The sequence below is a fragment of the Microtus ochrogaster genome, linkage group LG8 (assembly GCF_000317375.1).
Source record: "Microtus ochrogaster isolate Prairie Vole_2 linkage group LG8, MicOch1.0, whole genome shotgun sequence".
NCBI lineage: Eukaryota > Metazoa > Chordata > Mammalia > Rodentia > Cricetidae > Microtus > Microtus ochrogaster.
Genome location: NC_022033.1, coordinates 3,475,678 through 3,491,821, shown reverse-complemented (window position 1 = coordinate 3,491,821; position 16,144 = coordinate 3,475,678). Strand labels below are relative to the sequence as shown.

Here is a 16,144-nt window from a genome sequence, read left to right as displayed (position 1 = left end):
CATATACAGAAGGACTTCCCATACCAAGCTTCTATAAGGCAAAAGACACCATCAATAGGACAAAACAGCAGCTTACAGAATGAAAAAAGATCTTTACCAACCAAAAATCTGACAGAGGTCTAATTTCCAAAATATATAAAGAACTCAAGAAACCAGACATCAACAAGTCAAATAATTCAATTTAAAAATGGGGTTCATATCTAAACAGAATTCTTAACAGAAGAATCTCAAATGGCCAAGAAATACTTAAATGTTTAACATCCTTAGTTATCAGGTGTTGGAGGGAATGTGAGCCGCTTATTCATCTCAGCCACCGGCTAGCTTAGACCCAAATTTGGAAGTCATGATACCTTTATGATATGCATGCTGGTCCCATACAATGAAATGTATCTCTGTACTTAGCTCCTTCACAGTCAAAAAAAAAAAGCCGGGCGATGGTGGCGCACGCCTTTAATCCCAGCACTCGGGAGGCAGAGGCAGGCGGATTTCTGTGAGTTCGAGACCAGCCTGGTCTACAGAGCTAGTTCCAGGACAGGCTCCAAAGCCACAGAGAAACCCTGCCTCGAAAAACAAAAAACAAAAAAAAACAAAAAAAATCAAAGAAAACACAATAATATACATAATCCAGACTTTCTGTGTATAGTCCAACTTTACATGGCTTATTATTTTTAATTCTTTTACTCTATCTCTAAAGACTTTACCTTTTTTTAAAGCATTAACTTTATTTTATAACTCACTATACTCTTTCTTCTCTCTTTCAAGCCTATGTACATTTATTTAACACTATGACTCATCTGGATTTGTCTTTATTGTATATCTGTAATTCTTTCCTGTCCAGGAGTGCTTTTTAAAATGCTAAGCACTTCTTAAAAACTTAAGCTGCACCATTACTATGATATATACGGCACAGTCCAGCATGGCGAGCTGCTTGCCACCCCAAGAGCCATACACACTGCTCCGTTCTCAGGCACACATGGATTTAGTCCACCATGTTGGCACATCAGTTGTAGGAGGAGGAGCAGCCGTTTGTTCGTTCCCAGCTGCCCGGATAGCGTAGACCCGAAATAATCACATAGAAACTATATTAATTAAATCACTGCTTGGACCATTAGCTCTAGCTTCTTATTGGCTAACTCTTACATCTTAATTTAACCCATTTCTATTAGTCTCTATATCACCACGAGGTCATGGCCTACCAGCAAAATTTCAGCATATCTGTCTCCGGCAGTAGCTCATGGCTTCTCTCCGATTCCACTTTCCTCCTCCCAGCATACAGTCTAGCTTTTTCCCACCTAGTTCTGTTCTGCCCTTGCCATAGGTTCAAAGCAGTTCTTTATTTATTAACCAATAAAAGCCACACATAGAAGGACCTCCAAACACCATTGGGGAATGTGGCAGTGGCATGTGTGTGCTTGGGAAATTTCCAAGTTGCAGCATGCAGTAAGTTCCGCTGGTGTGGGAGATCTACAAAAAACCACTTTAGGTAAAAGCAAGCAAAGCAGGCAGGGTTGGGAGACTTTCTGGGCTGTGGACCAGCTGGGCATTTAGGTTATAGTTTTAATTAATTATGATAAAAGATAAAGTAGATGTAAATATTGTAACTATAATTTTTGTTTGATACTTGTTTTGTTATAGGTAATTTTACTATGTTAAAGTTAAAACCATCCTTTTTATTTAAACAGAAAAGGTGAGGTAATATGGGAGTCCCTCTGTGTGCTGTGATTACCATTAATGAATAAAGAAACTGCTTTGGGTCTATAGCAAGGCAGAACTTAGGTAGGCAGGGAAAGCAAGGCTGAATGCTGGGAGAGAGAAGGGTTGAGTCATAGAGAGATACCACCTATGAGAGATAGCCACCACCAGAATCAGACATGCCAAAACTTTGCTGGTAAGTCACTGCCATATGGCAATACACAGATTAATAGAAATGGGTTAAATTAATATGTAAGAGTTAGCCAATAAGAAGCTGGTACGGGAGAATTGTCTGTATTCTGTCAATCATGTTTTAAATAAACGTTGATTGGACAGGCAGGAAGTATATAGGTGGGTCAACCAGACTTTTGTCTTAACCCTGAGCTGGCATACAAGCACCCAAACCCAAAGTGTTTGGCTGGGCATGCAGGTGTGCCCTAAATGTATGGGTGCCATTTGTAGGTGGAGATCGCTTGTTTCCCAGCTGTCCAGACCTGAATAATCACACAGAAATTATATTAATTACAACACTGTTTGGCCAATAGCTTAGGTGTATTCCTAGTTAGCTCTTACCTCTTAAATTAACCCATTTCTATCAATCTGTATATCACCACGAGGCTGTGGCCTCCTGGTAAGGTTCATAAGGTTCCAGTGCATCAATCTCCTTGGGCAGCTACATGGCATCCCCGACTCCACCTATTCTTTCTATCTCTGTTCGAATTTCCTGCCTGGCTTTACTCTGCTAGGCTATTGTCCTAAGCAGCTTTATTCATTGATCAATAAAAAGCAACACTGTATATAGGACGACATCCCACATCAAGGGAGAAAGAGGGGAGGCTTGGAGAGAAGGGAGAGAAAAAATGAGGTTGGGATGTAAATTAAAGACTATAACTTCAAAACTTGTCAACATATTTCAATATTAAAATTTATTATGTTTTAGGATTTAGATATATATGTATGTATGCATGTGTCTATCTCAATCCTAAAACATTATACATATGTATATATATGTATGTGCATGTATGTATATCTATAGTAGAATATATTATCTTAAGGTGTTTTAACTTTTGTTTATGCTGTGTAACATTTATTTATGAAGTAAGGATGTGCTACTTCTGTTTATGTTGCATTTGTTTAACTCTGCAAAGCTGTGATTCATTGCCTGTCTAAAATAATTAATGGTCTAATAAAGAACTGAATGGCCAATAGCGAGGCAGGAACAAGGAGAGGTGGGGCTGGCAGGCAGAAAGTATGAATAGAAAAAACGAGGAAAAGAAGGAATAACGGACCAAGGAAAGGAGGACGTCAGCACCCAGCATTCACAGAGTAAGAGTGGAAGTAAAATATACAGAAATAAGAAAAGGGAAAAGTCCAGAAGCCATAGAAAGATGGGATAATTTAAGTTTGAAAAGCTGGCTAGAAATAAGCAAAGTTAAGGCTAAGCATTTATAAGTAAGAATAAGCCAGGCAATGGTGGCACACGCCTTTAATCCCAGCACTCCAGAGGCAGAGGCAGGCAGATCTTGTGAGTTCAAGGCCAACTTAGTCTACAGAATGAATTCTAGGACAGGCACCAAAGCTACACAGAGAAACCCTGATGATGGCTGAGCAAAGTACTCATCTATAATAGAGTATCATTAGGGATTATTTTATTGCTGGTGTTCCTTCAGTAGAAAAGTAGCATTTTGTTTTGTGCCCAAGGGGTCTCTAGGCTGTCTATTCTCAGGATCTTGGTCACCCAAGCAGCACTGGGTATGGGTTTTATCTTGTGCAGTGGGTCTTAAGTCAAATCAGATATTAGTTCTTTGCAGAAGCTTTGCGCCACCACTGCACCAGCACATCTAGCAGGTAGAACATTGTAAATCAAAGGGTTTGTGGTTCAGTTGGTGTTTATGTTTTTCTTTTTGTAGTGTGCACAATATCTTCCAGTACCAAGAACACTAGCCCATAGGGGTCAATGTTCTAGGATAGGCACTAGGTTTAACTACTCTACATTCAATAAGTTCTATAGGTGTTTCCAGCAATAGGGCTTTGTCATCAGTTTTTAGAAAGCAACCTATAGTCTTGGCAATAGCCTGGGTTGTTTGAAGGTTCCCATGGAACCCATTTGGTCAAGAACTCCATTAAATGGAACCCCATTCCTGGTACTGGAAGCTTCATTTGGTAAGAAGAGATGTTCAGTTGGGGCTCTTTGTCCTCTGTTATTTGGAGATTTCATTTAGATTACCTTCATATATTATATATTTTAGGAAGCTTCTACTGTATTAGGTTTCCACACTATCCCTCAAGTGACCCTTAATTTTAGCTATCTCTACCTGTACTTCATCCCTTGTCCTCTGTAGGCAGACTTTTCCCAGCTGCCAGTCCCAAGTATCCACACAGAGGTATATATTAATTACGAATTCTCAGCCAATAGCTTGAGCTTATTACTAGCTAACTCTTACATTTAAATTAACCCATATTCTCACCTATGCTTTACCATGTAGCTTGGTACCTTTTCTCAGCATGGCATGCCCATCTTGCTTCTCTCTGCGCCTACTGGTGACTCTTCTGACTCCACCCTCCTTCATCACCACCATCCTTAGTTTGGTTGTCCTGCCTATACTTCCTGACTGGCTATTGGCCAGTCAGCTTACTTATTAAACCAATTTGAGTGACAAATCATTAAAAGTGTACAAAAGGATTATTCCACAGAAACTATTGATGTTAAAAAAGTGTTCCATTAGTGTGACAGCCTACTTTACTAAATTCCTTTTTTTTTTTTCTAATTTTCGAGACAGGGTTCCTCTGTAGCTTTTTTTGGTTCCTGTGCTGGCCTCGAACTCACATGGATTTGCCTGCCTCTGCCTCCCAAGTGCTGGGATTAAAGGCGTGCGCCACCACCGCCCAGCTACTAAATTTCTTTTTAATATTTTTTGGTGTCATAGTGTATATTAAAGTTCAAAACAGGACATATAACTCAAAACTTCTGGTTCGTGAAAAAAGTGAATTATTTTCTTCTAGGAATTATTTTAGAATAATCTAAAGGATAACTTTCACTTACTGTGCTTAAAAATGCACAACAATTTGAAAAATACTAAAACTAACCATTATAAATATACCATCTTAAGGCTAGATGTTGGGGCACATGCCTTTAATCTTAGCAGGCAGAACTGAATTTGAAGTTATCCTGGTCTACACATACCCTCAAAAATAAAACTAGAGCAACAAAATATTAACCTTAGCAAGTCTTTGCTATACAAACAACTAAGTAAGGAGCTAATGAAATGTAAATATTTCTTGCTCTTGAAATAGAAATTCCATCACTTTCTTCATAAATCTTAAAATCTTAGCAGACTGTCAACTGAAAACACTGAGTGTATTTTGTACTTAACTAAGAAGCCACTTTACCATTATAACATTGAATAATGGTATTGTTCAGATACTCTATACCACCTTGAAAATAGACAAAGGAGAACAAAGCTACTTAGTATTATCCCTTCAACTGACTGAAGGCTACTTGCAATTTATGGTTCATAAAATAGAATAGTGATGATAAAGTAATTATACTGACTCAAATGAAGTGAGCATTTATTTCAAAAATAATCTAACAACATTAAATGAATACTAGGAGTTTAGAACGCATTGGCAAAGCATCCTGCTTGAGTTAAAATGTTTATGAAATAGCTACAATTTTAGGTCTTTAGTACATTTTTAGTACACTGGAACCATAAATATCTCAAAGTATAAATGTACTAAAAAGTACACATTTTAAAGCAGAAACTCCCCCCTTTCAAAGGGTGGCTAATATTTTATTACTTGTATATTTCAAACCATTATGCAAATTTCATTATATCTATTAACAAACTGTATTAATTAAAAATGCACTTCCGTTTCACAGATAAAAGTAATGTAAATATGACCCAAAGTGAGCCAGTCCTATTACTGTTTGTCCATAGTACACAAAAGTTGCCCTGGAGTCACGTTCTTTTCATCTCTAAAAAATGTTTTAGTCTGAAGGTTCCTGCCTATAAACATACAGCTGCTTGGATGGTGCACATTTGCAAGGCTACTTACTTTTTTCCACTTATATAAAAAAACTAATAATCAGATAAAATGTGTTGATAGCAGCCAGATTTCATACATCATTTTCTTCATGAACCTTGAAAAACGACCACAGTCCTCTGCGTATGTTGAGAAGTTCCTCTTCATGCTGTGACCAGAGGGAAAAACAACTATTTGCATAAAGACACATCAGTGTTCATTCCACCCAGTCCCTTAGGGTGTACGTGGAGGTACCTAGAGGATCCTCCCATCACTAGCAATATTCAAGATAATGGAGAAAAGACTTGCAGTCTTTTAAAACTTCACCTAAAAATGTAAAGGAAGAGTAAAAAAAAAAAATCTAGCTGGGCAGTGGGTGGTGCACACCTTTAATCTCAGTACTTGGGAGTCAGAGGCAGGTGGATTTCCTTGAGTTCAAGGCCAGCCTGGTCTACAGAGCAAGTTTCAGGACAGCCAGGCTACTACACAGAGAAACCCTGTTTGGAAAAAACAAAACAAAACAAAAATAAAACCAACAAATAAAAAACCTCTAGAGAAGACTTTTTTCAAATGAGGATCAACTTGGCAGCTTGTTTGCTCAAGTTGTATGAGCCTGGCTAAAGCGTCACAGTCCCTGTACTGCATGCCATTAAAATCTCAAGTACTTTAATACTTTATTGATAAAGGTCACTATTATTATGCACTTAACTCTGAGAAAACCCTTAAATTTGTCCATGTAAAGCAATGACACGAGTCTCTATGGGGTGTACTTCATCCTAGAATGTGGCTGCTAGTCTACTTGACTTAGAAAGCCAAGTACGTTTAAGCAAGTCAATGAAGAGCCATTGCTTACTTATGCAGGTGACAATTCTTCCACTCAGCAGTCTGGGTGCTTGGTCTTGGTTAAAGCACACAGTGGATATAAGCAGTACAAACAAGTCATTTCTTCACCTAGCTTTACATTTGCAAGTCACTATCTCTTTCCTCATCCATCCCTCGTCTACTTTAACAAGGTTCCCATAATTAAAAAAACAAACAAAAAAACTAAAAGTCACCAGCTTAAACCTGTTTCTCCAAACACCCACAAAAAGATAAAAAGTAAACAAGTGTGGTGGTCCATGGCTATAATCTGAGCATTCTAGAGGTTTAGGTGGGAGGATCACAAGTTTAAGGCCAATTTGGATTCAAAAGTAAGAACCTGTTATAAAACAGAAGCACACAAAAGCCTGGTAATTACACGAGAGCATACACTCAACCCACTTACCATTTTCTTAAGTAGCTTATCTTGCAGAATTTGCATGTTTGCTTTCATCAAACGCATCTGTAAACAACATTTCTCTCATGAAATTTATCAGATTTTCACAACAAAAAGACAAGTTAGACTATCCAACATCAAGGTTACATATTAAGTACATAAATTTATACCTCAGATATAAAAACATTATCTTCGTAAGCAGAGTTAGAGACAAGAAAACTATTATCCAGTGAAGTTTTCAAAACACGAAGCCTAAAAAATAAAATGAGAATTAACTTTTTACATATCAGTTCACAGTCCACTGCTATAGTGCAGTGTATGTTGTGTTTCATCTACAATCTTACAGATTCTATTCATTAAGAAAATTATACTAACCTCTCCTTCTCACTTCGGAGATATGTCTTCATCTTCTGAACTAATTTTTCCTCGACATCCTAAGTTTTAGGGTACAATAAATCTCTTGTATTTTAACATGATTAAAACCTGAATTATAATTAATGTATTTCTACTAGTCTAAATTTAAGCAAAAACTGGTTATATGCTAAGAATACTGTATTTAGAATACTGTATTTAGCATATACTCTTTCATATTACAAGTATTAGAAATAAACTCTCAGATGTCTCCCACATTATCAAAAATCATCATTATAAACTAGTTGGAAATTTCTGAGTTCAGATGCAGCTGATAGAAGATAGAGTTATGTTTTAAATAACAATAACCTGCAGCAGTCTTCCAAACTGGTGAATAAACAATTTTAAAGAGCTATATTTAGCCTTTAAACATTTTGAGAAATGTTTAATTTTAAGAAACACAAACCACAAGTTCCTTCTCCAAGTCTCGTAAAGTCTCTGAGTCTTTTCCAACTTTCTCCATCTCATTTATGAGAATGACTTTGAATTTCTCCAAACTTTCATTCCTATTAAAAAGGAATAAAATGAGATTGTTGCAGCACCACAGGGCCCACAGCTCATAAGCACACAGTATGCATGGCTCACCAAACAGATGTGTGGTACAGACCTGCGTCCTCGAGCTTGAGAGGTCACTGTCATTAGATGTTGTTGAGTCAATTTTAATGTCTTTGTAGTAAAGTCATCCATGATTCTATGTTGGGTCTGAAAGATACTTTTAACTTAAAATGTCTTTATAGAAATAACAAGCTAACCAAGACTGTGTTATGAAGAAGTCTTCCCATAACACCTAAGAAAAACTTAGAAAATTAAAAATGTAATTATTTAAATCAACGTTTTTATAATGAACTCAGCAGTGTTTACTTGTGTTGGTCAGGATTTGATTAGAGTTCAATTTTCTACTGTTTTTAGGAATACTATTTATATATTAGTAAATATTTATAGTGTTTATAAAAACTAGAACTAATTATAGTTTTCTTCAAGAGCACAGCTTAATAGAATTTACCATTTTTCACAAAACACATTTTCACCTACTGCAGTCATATAACAGTCTGGAAAATTAGAGATTCTCTTGACTTTTGAAAATATGAAGATTTTAAGAAATTTCAGATCTTATCTTTGGATAAAAGGAAAGGCGATCAAGAGATGAGGTTCGTGTCATACTAACTATACTTACTGTTTACAGGAGGGAATGAACTAATTATCAGTCCAAATAAAGACATGAGAATGTGCTTTTCTACCTATTAGTAATAGTAAACACTGTTTTTAGGATGTACTCTGTGTATAGACATCCACTGAATTCTCAGAAACTAAGGTCACAGTAGAGACAATGGTGGAAGAAAGCTGGAGTATAAGACACTATATTATGTGCTAGTCTTAACCAATAATAGCCTCTGTGAGATTAAAATGTCTAAAGACGGAAATGAGGAGATAACTACCTGCCAAGGGCTTACCATGCAAGCATAAAGACCCTGGTTCAGATCCCCAGCACCAACATAAAAAGCCAGGTGCAGGGGCACATACTTGTAAAGCCAACTCTGGGGATGTAGAAACAGGCTATCTGGGGCTTGCTGGTCAATCAGTACAATATAGCTCAATAAATAAACTATCTTCATTGAGAGATAATGTCTCACAAAAAGACTGTGGAGAACTGCAGACACCTAAGAAAGACCTCTAACCTCCACAAGCACATGTGTGTGCATGCACACCTCACACACATACAGAACAAAATGTAAAAATGCAAAGAAAAATTTAACAGATGAATTAGAACTATATATATGGTGGAAAGATGTTAGTAGGAATGAGAGGTGCCTTTTATCTGATAATCCAAATTATATGCAAAGGCAGCTTCATAAATGGGTGTTTTGTTGACTAAGGATCAGACAAGCCATCCATCATCTACCAGAAACTTGGAGTGCATTATCATGGTATTGTGTATAACTTATGAGGTAACTCACATCAGTTTTCCTCTTATAGTCTGAGCTGATGTTATCATATAACATTTCAGCACCTGGAAACTCCTGTTGCCAGTCCTCAGGAATAGAAAAATCTGGTGTTGATAATGAAGCTGTAATTTTAGACATTAAAATAAAAACAATGAGTTAATATTAAAATATGTATTACCACAAAATTTATCACATTGTCCTCAGACTGAGAACAAAAAATTTCTGTGTTTAAATCCAACAGAGGATTTTTTATTATTAAAGAATGAAATTGTCACAGAACCCTTTTATAGGGTTACTGAGGCACAAAAAACAAATATTTTTTACTTTTAAATCTGATCCATTAATAAGAAAGAAGCACCAGCAAAGTATTTTAGTGACACACATCGAGTAGCTCAGATTTCAGTAAAATGAAAATTCAAGACATGATATGATGGGGAAATCTGTTTGAACATCATGCTATACCTTTAATATAAAGTCATTTCTGTGATAAAAGTCCATATCCATCTTGGACTCACACAAAGTTGTTTGTACAAAGAGTTGTGTTTAAGTCAAATTCTAGGAAGCTGTCCAGACGTTCTGACAGGATTTTGATCTGCTTACTTTTGTAAATGTGATTATCTGAATCTTCCCTTTGACACAGTCTTTTGGAGAGTAATTGTTCTCTCTCTTCTGCCTCTTCCACTTCTGCTTCATTGGAATTACTTAGATCATCTTCTAGGAACATTTGCCGTCTGCGACATCGTTGACTAGGACCTCAAGAAACCATTAAAAATAATAGTGCTATAATTCTGATTCAAAACATCTACCACTTTATTGCTTTAAATTAAAAAGTTTTTAAACAACTATGTTAAAGTATACTTTATACTTTTTATTTCTGACAACAATGATGTGACTTGAAATGTAGAACTCATTTAGGTATAAATCCAAAGTAATTAGTAATGACTTTGAAGGCAAGGCTGTGACTAGAAAGACAGCTAAACAGATGGGAGCACTTGCTGCCCTCACAAGGACCTAGGCTCAGTTCCCAGCATCTGTGCAGTTGCTCGAAACTAACTCCAGCTCCAGAATACTTGACACCCGGCCTCCACAAACACTGCACGCACATGGAGCATATATGTACATGCAGGCAACATAAAATTTTTAAAGAAAATCTTTAAAAAGCAAGACTATGCCTACAAACCTGATACATGAGTATTGTCACTGGGCATATCCCACCATATTTTCTCTACTCTTTCACTAGAACATGATAATGGAGATGCGGCAAGGCTTTCCTAAAATAAATATTAGAAATTAGAAGAAAAGTAGTATAAACACTTGTATTTATCTTTGACTATTCTTTTATCATCTTTATGAAACTCCCAAGCCAACAGATTTCAAATGCTGTCCAATTCTTTCTCATATCACTGTCTTTAAGTCATCTTTAAGATTGCTGCAAATGAATCTAGATATTAGATTAGCATCAATTTTAGGCTAATATAGTTTTTAACCTGGTAAATTTGCAAATTTCTTATTTTCAATTTCACCATGTTGTTATTGTCTTTGAGTTAGAAAATAGGGAGCTACAGAAAAATTTTCTTATAAAGTGACATTTTTAACCTTTAAACTTGTGTTTTACTATTTGAACACAGTTTTTTTTAAAAAAACAATTTTACTTAGATTACTATTCTTTAATACATGTACTCTTCTAGGCACTTATGGTTAGCTTAAATCCTAAGCTTCACCCCAAAATACAACACTTTATTTTCATCTTCTATAGTATACAGTTGTTAAATATTTTTACTTATCAACCAGTTGAGTTTTCTGCTTACAAGAAGTTCAGAAAACCAAATTTCTATATAATCATGAAGGCAGAAATTTTATAAATATGTAAACTCAGATTTAGCCCCTATATCCTTATTATTTTAAGACTTTTCTTTTAAACTTTTTATATGACTAAATCATTCTATCACAGAGAAAAAAAACTTGGTAGCCTGATTCCCACTGAATACTAGCAATTTGAATTAGCATATTACCTCTCTCTTGCTTTGTATATGGTTTTCACGACTCTCTGGAGATTCAGTTTCCATAAAATGTTTCTCTGAGTTATTACTGCTTACATCTGAATAGCTGTTATAATGTAGGGTTCTTTGATTGTCTATCACTGAATTTGTATTTTTTCTATTCAAAACAGAATTATTCTTGGTAGTTGTGTTTCTGGGCTAGGAATGAATGACACATAGAAACCCAAAGATAATTAGATAAATATTTAAAAACAGAAAAAAGTATGAAACAATTGAAAATTTTAGAGAATTAACTCAATGCTAAAATTCATAATCCACTTAAATAGAACATTAATTAGCTCAACGACAAGTATCTCGCAAGTCCAATGAGCAAAGATGCCTGATGTATGGTTCTATACTTCACAGGTCAAGTCACTTTAACAAGAAAAGGAGCATGAAAGTCCAAGAATTGGTCATAAAATACAAAAGTTATAATACTTTATATAATCATCTGTAAAGAAAATCAATGACAACCTGGGAAATTATAGAATTCAGCAAGATCACTCAAAATTTAAAAAATTATTTTATACAAGAGTAAAAGCCTATCACTTATTGGCTTTTTTGTTAAGATAAATACAAATCAAAAACCTTTAAAACTCCAGAAATGTAAAGTGTAGGTTTGTGTGTGAAAACACTCAGACAAATGTAAAAACTAAGCAGTGTAGTATTAGTACAAGACAGTGACTAATAGCTAGACTCATGTGACCAACAAAACTAAGGCTGAGTTAATGTAAACATTAGATGTGAAAAACTTCCACTGTTCACAGGAAATCCTAGAGAGGCTGAAACCTAAAAGTTTAAATCAAAAAGTAACATTTTTACAATAAAGGAAAATACTTTAAGAACAAATACTTAAGGAAGTATTAGATCTTACTAATATAGCCCAGGTTGCTCTTGATATTTCAATCTTTCTGCCTTCACCCCTTGAGAGCTAGGACTACAGGTATGTATCAGACATTTCTGCTTGAGTCTTACACAGTCTGAAAGATCAGAAATTTTATTTCATAGTTTGCCAGACTAGAGTTCTGGATTCTAACAAGTGAAAGGTACAATGCCTTTAACAGATACAGAAGTTACATTCAAGCCTACAGTAAGAACTCCTGTAAAGGCTGGGTTTGGTGATGCAGACTTTAATCCCAGCATTTGGGAGGTAGAGGCAGGTGAATCTCTAAGTTTGAGGCCAGCCTGGTCTACATAGTGACTTTCAAAGCTACATAGCAGGACCCTCTCTCAAACCCTCCCCCCGAAAAAAAAAAACTTCCTGTAAACTTTAAGATAAATCAACACTTCCATTTTACAAATTAGAAAACATAAATGGGACTAAAGATGTAGCTTGGTGAAGAATGTTTATCGAGTACGTATAAAGTACTAGATTCAACCCCTACTAACACAAAAAACCAACAATGAATTCACAGAATGCTAAAAGGAAAGTCCTCATTAATACAGTCGACCATAAAACTCCAAAGATAGACTAAACTTCACATGCACCAGGCGAGTAAAAGCAGAAACCTGAGGTAGAACTCAGCACAAACTATGGAAAAGGGGCAGTTACTGCCTAACTTTCCAGCAAGTTAGTATGTAACAAACTAAAATTCCATAGAGCATAGAAAACATCACACAGAAGGTAATAAAAGCAGTTAGAATTACCTAGATGTAGACAGACACTTGGAAAATGACAAGTGAACGATTTAAAGAATGCAAAAAGACAGATGACAGAATCTAATAGGGCACTAAGTTGGTATGTTGCCATCTGTAAAAAAATGAGACTTGCAAAGGGGCTTGGAGGGCTAATGAGGTAAGTCAGAGTCTAAACCTCCTACATCTGTTTAAAATGCACTACTCTGAACTGTTTGACATACTGACAGTTTAAGCTAAGATTTTGTTTGCAAAATACGCCCTCCCCCCCTCCCCCGGTAAAGACTGCTGGCTTAAAATAAAAGGGCTTTAAAGCCATCTAGAAAAAAAAATCAGCTAAAAGTGATAGGCCAGATGGCTCAATACACCAGTAATTTTGGATATCTGACACAGGTATGTTAATAACCACTGCACTTTAAGTGCTGGTACTTTATCTAGGTCCCCATGCATCTAGACAAGTGCTCTCAGTACACCTCTCCAAGCCCTAAATAGTCATTAACACCATTTTATTATAAGCAATGGTTAGTACCTATGAGTTTTAAACCCCTTATATAACTAAGCACTTGAGCAATATGTTTTTTTTTAAATTAATTAATTAATTAATTTATTTATTGAGGATTTCTGCCTCCTCCCCGCCACCGCCTCCCATTTCCCTCCCCCTCCCCCGATTAAGTCCCTCTCCCTCATCAGCTTGAAGAGCCATCAGGGTTCCCTGTCCTGTGGGAAGTCCAAGGACCGCCCACCTCCATCCAGGTCTAGTAAGTTGAGCATCCAAACCGCCCAGGCCCCCCCAAAGCCAGCACGTGCAGTAGGATCAAAAACCCATTATGGTTTTCAACTATATTCTTCAGTTTTGTCAATTTGTGATTCCAATAACAAAAACTTATTAAAGGTTAAAACACTGAACAAACATATAATACATATTTGATGAATATTCTAGGCAAATGGCTAACTATTTTCAGATGCATATGATAAAAGAAAATTATATTCTTACCAAAGAAGACAGTCCTGGAACAGGTGAGCTACTCTTTCTCACACATAGTGTACTGGTCTCACTGGTTCTGGGCGATTTTCTCTGACTTTCAACTTTATTGTTACCGTTTAAGGATTCAGATGATGCAGTTTTTGGATAAGGTGAAAAAGATTTTGTGATGTAGTCATAATCTTCAGTAAGATCCCTTTCTGTTATTTTCTCTATACCTAGATTCCCCCAAAACACAAACATACAGTATTACTGTTAAAAATAGAGTATTATTTCATGCTTGCTCTAGGGAAGGGCATGATAGAATAATTTATCAAATGTTCAAAGATTAGGTGTATTTTTAAAAGATACACTTTCAATAATTTAAGACTAACTATGTTTTAAATACTAAGACTTTGAACAATTCACAGTTGAAAATTTAAGGACCTTCAAAAAAATTTAAACTACACACATAGACACACACACATTGTATGAGATGACTTAACTGCTACTTTAAATATTTTAACATTATAGTAACTAACTGTTAAAGTTTTACAAAATCAGTTGGTCTAGACTGCTCACTGAAATACCAGGACAGTAAGGCTGGGGAGACAGCTCAATCAGAAAGTGCTTGCTGCATAACCACAAGAACCTGACTTCATCTCCTGAACCCACATTAAAAAGACAGGCATGGTGAAATATGCCTGTAATTCTAGAGCTTGGGAGTTGGATCTCTGGAGCTCAGTCAGCTAGCCAATTTATTCTATTTGATGAGCCCAGGTACCAAGTGGACCCACTTAACTAAAAGTTTTGGGGGAAGATGGCTCCTTAGAAACAACATTTAACATGCATATAAGCACCAAAATAAAAAAGCAAGGACGTTAAGTTTTAATGAAATCAATTCTCAGTTTTTTAGCTCAAATCAAGATATGTGCATTTGTCTTAGCTTATCTAATGAGACAATGATTCTGAGCACTGTGAACATAAAAAGATTTTGTGTGCTTTAGGGAAACATACACATTAACATTTAACTTTTGGATTTAACTGAAATGATTCACATTTGGAACTGTTTTAAAATAGCCTGAGATTTTGTAATTGAAAGATATACGTAAGCCAACACTCTAAAGACTATGTATTTTCATTACCAATTATTCTTAAATAAAAGCAAACACTATTGTTTCTGAAGATAATCTACTGTGAGTTCACAGAATCACAGCATTTCTTACATTTTCATCAAAGAATTGTATAAAGGATCCCATACAGTTCCTGCTATTAAATACTTAAAGTATTAGAATTATGTTACATTTTTGCTTTTATAGCTTAAGAATATTAAATATTTCCACATTGAATCATTTGATATTTAACATCCTAACATGAAAACGTTGGATTCTATTTATGTTCTCAACTTGGCCAAAAAAACCCCAATTATTAGCATTAGCTGATTTAAAAGGAACTTTTAAACTACCTATCTCAAATAAATTTCACAAAACTAATCTTAGATTTTCATAGAGTTACAAAAGAAAATTGCTAACTATTCTTACTAAGTAAAATGCAAGGAAAATGAAGAAATACTGACATCTTGTCACTTCTACAGAAGATGGGCTCCCAGACACAGATGCAGAAGATAGGCAAAAACTGTCTTCTCTCCCATCTCTTAGCTCAGATGAAATTTTCTGTTTTTCTTTTGCCGTTTCTGTAGTGACAACTTCCTGTGGTTCCTTTGGCAGTTTCTTGGTCTGGGCTCTGGAATGGACAGTCTCCTCCTAAATGCACCAACAACCTCAAATTATGGTCACATACATTTATACAACTGGGTATATGTTACACTACAGCACTGACTGACTTATTACTATGTAAGGCCATAACAAGAGCTTAGATGTTATTGGCAAATATATGTTCTAGGGCACTTTGAAAATATAATGACTGCACAGACTGTGTATAGAATAGAATGCTGTGCAGGTTCAAAGCTGGTGACTGTATCCAGGATAGAGAAAACAGAACTCCTAAGATTTCATTGTGCATGAGACACTGAGAAGTCCATGAACCAAGATGGTGAAGGGGAGACATACACGAAATAAGACTGCAGAAAAGACCAAAGGTACTTGAGAAACTCAGGTCATCATTCAGTAACAACAGAGAATTTGTTTATAGCTCTGTGTAAGCAGAGGGCTTTTTTTTTTTTTTT

The 16,144-nt window shown here is 35.8% G+C and overlaps 1 protein-coding gene across 2 annotated transcripts in view; it reads right to left on the bottom strand.

The window, feature by feature from the left end:
• Positions 1–5,250: 5,250 nt before the first annotated feature.
• The window catches only part of Sycp2 (synaptonemal complex protein 2), a 53,379-nt gene continuing 42,485 nt past the window's right edge, over positions 5,251–16,144 (bottom strand). Inside the window, exons 32-43 of one of the 2 annotated variants that reach the window (XM_005362765.1) lie at positions 15,536–15,722; positions 13,993–14,198; positions 11,337–11,522; positions 10,505–10,595; positions 9,927–10,077; positions 9,337–9,463; positions 7,989–8,083; positions 7,788–7,887; positions 7,346–7,404; positions 7,141–7,222; positions 6,980–7,036; positions 5,251–5,884 (exon numbers count right to left, since the gene is read on the bottom strand). In XM_005362765.1, the coding sequence (XP_005362822.1) occupies positions 5,810–5,884; positions 6,980–7,036; positions 7,141–7,222; positions 7,346–7,404; positions 7,788–7,887; positions 7,989–8,083; positions 9,337–9,463; positions 9,927–10,077; positions 10,505–10,595; positions 11,337–11,522; positions 13,993–14,198; positions 15,536–15,722 (1,416 nt within the window). In that variant the 3' untranslated portion in view covers positions 5,251–5,809. Of the gene's footprint in view, positions 5,885–6,979; positions 7,037–7,140; positions 7,223–7,345; positions 7,405–7,787; positions 7,888–7,988; positions 8,084–9,336; positions 9,464–9,924; positions 10,078–10,504; positions 10,596–11,336; positions 11,523–13,992; positions 14,199–15,535; positions 15,723–16,144 lie in introns of both variants that reach the window. The other variant, XM_005362764.1, reaches the window with a different exon arrangement.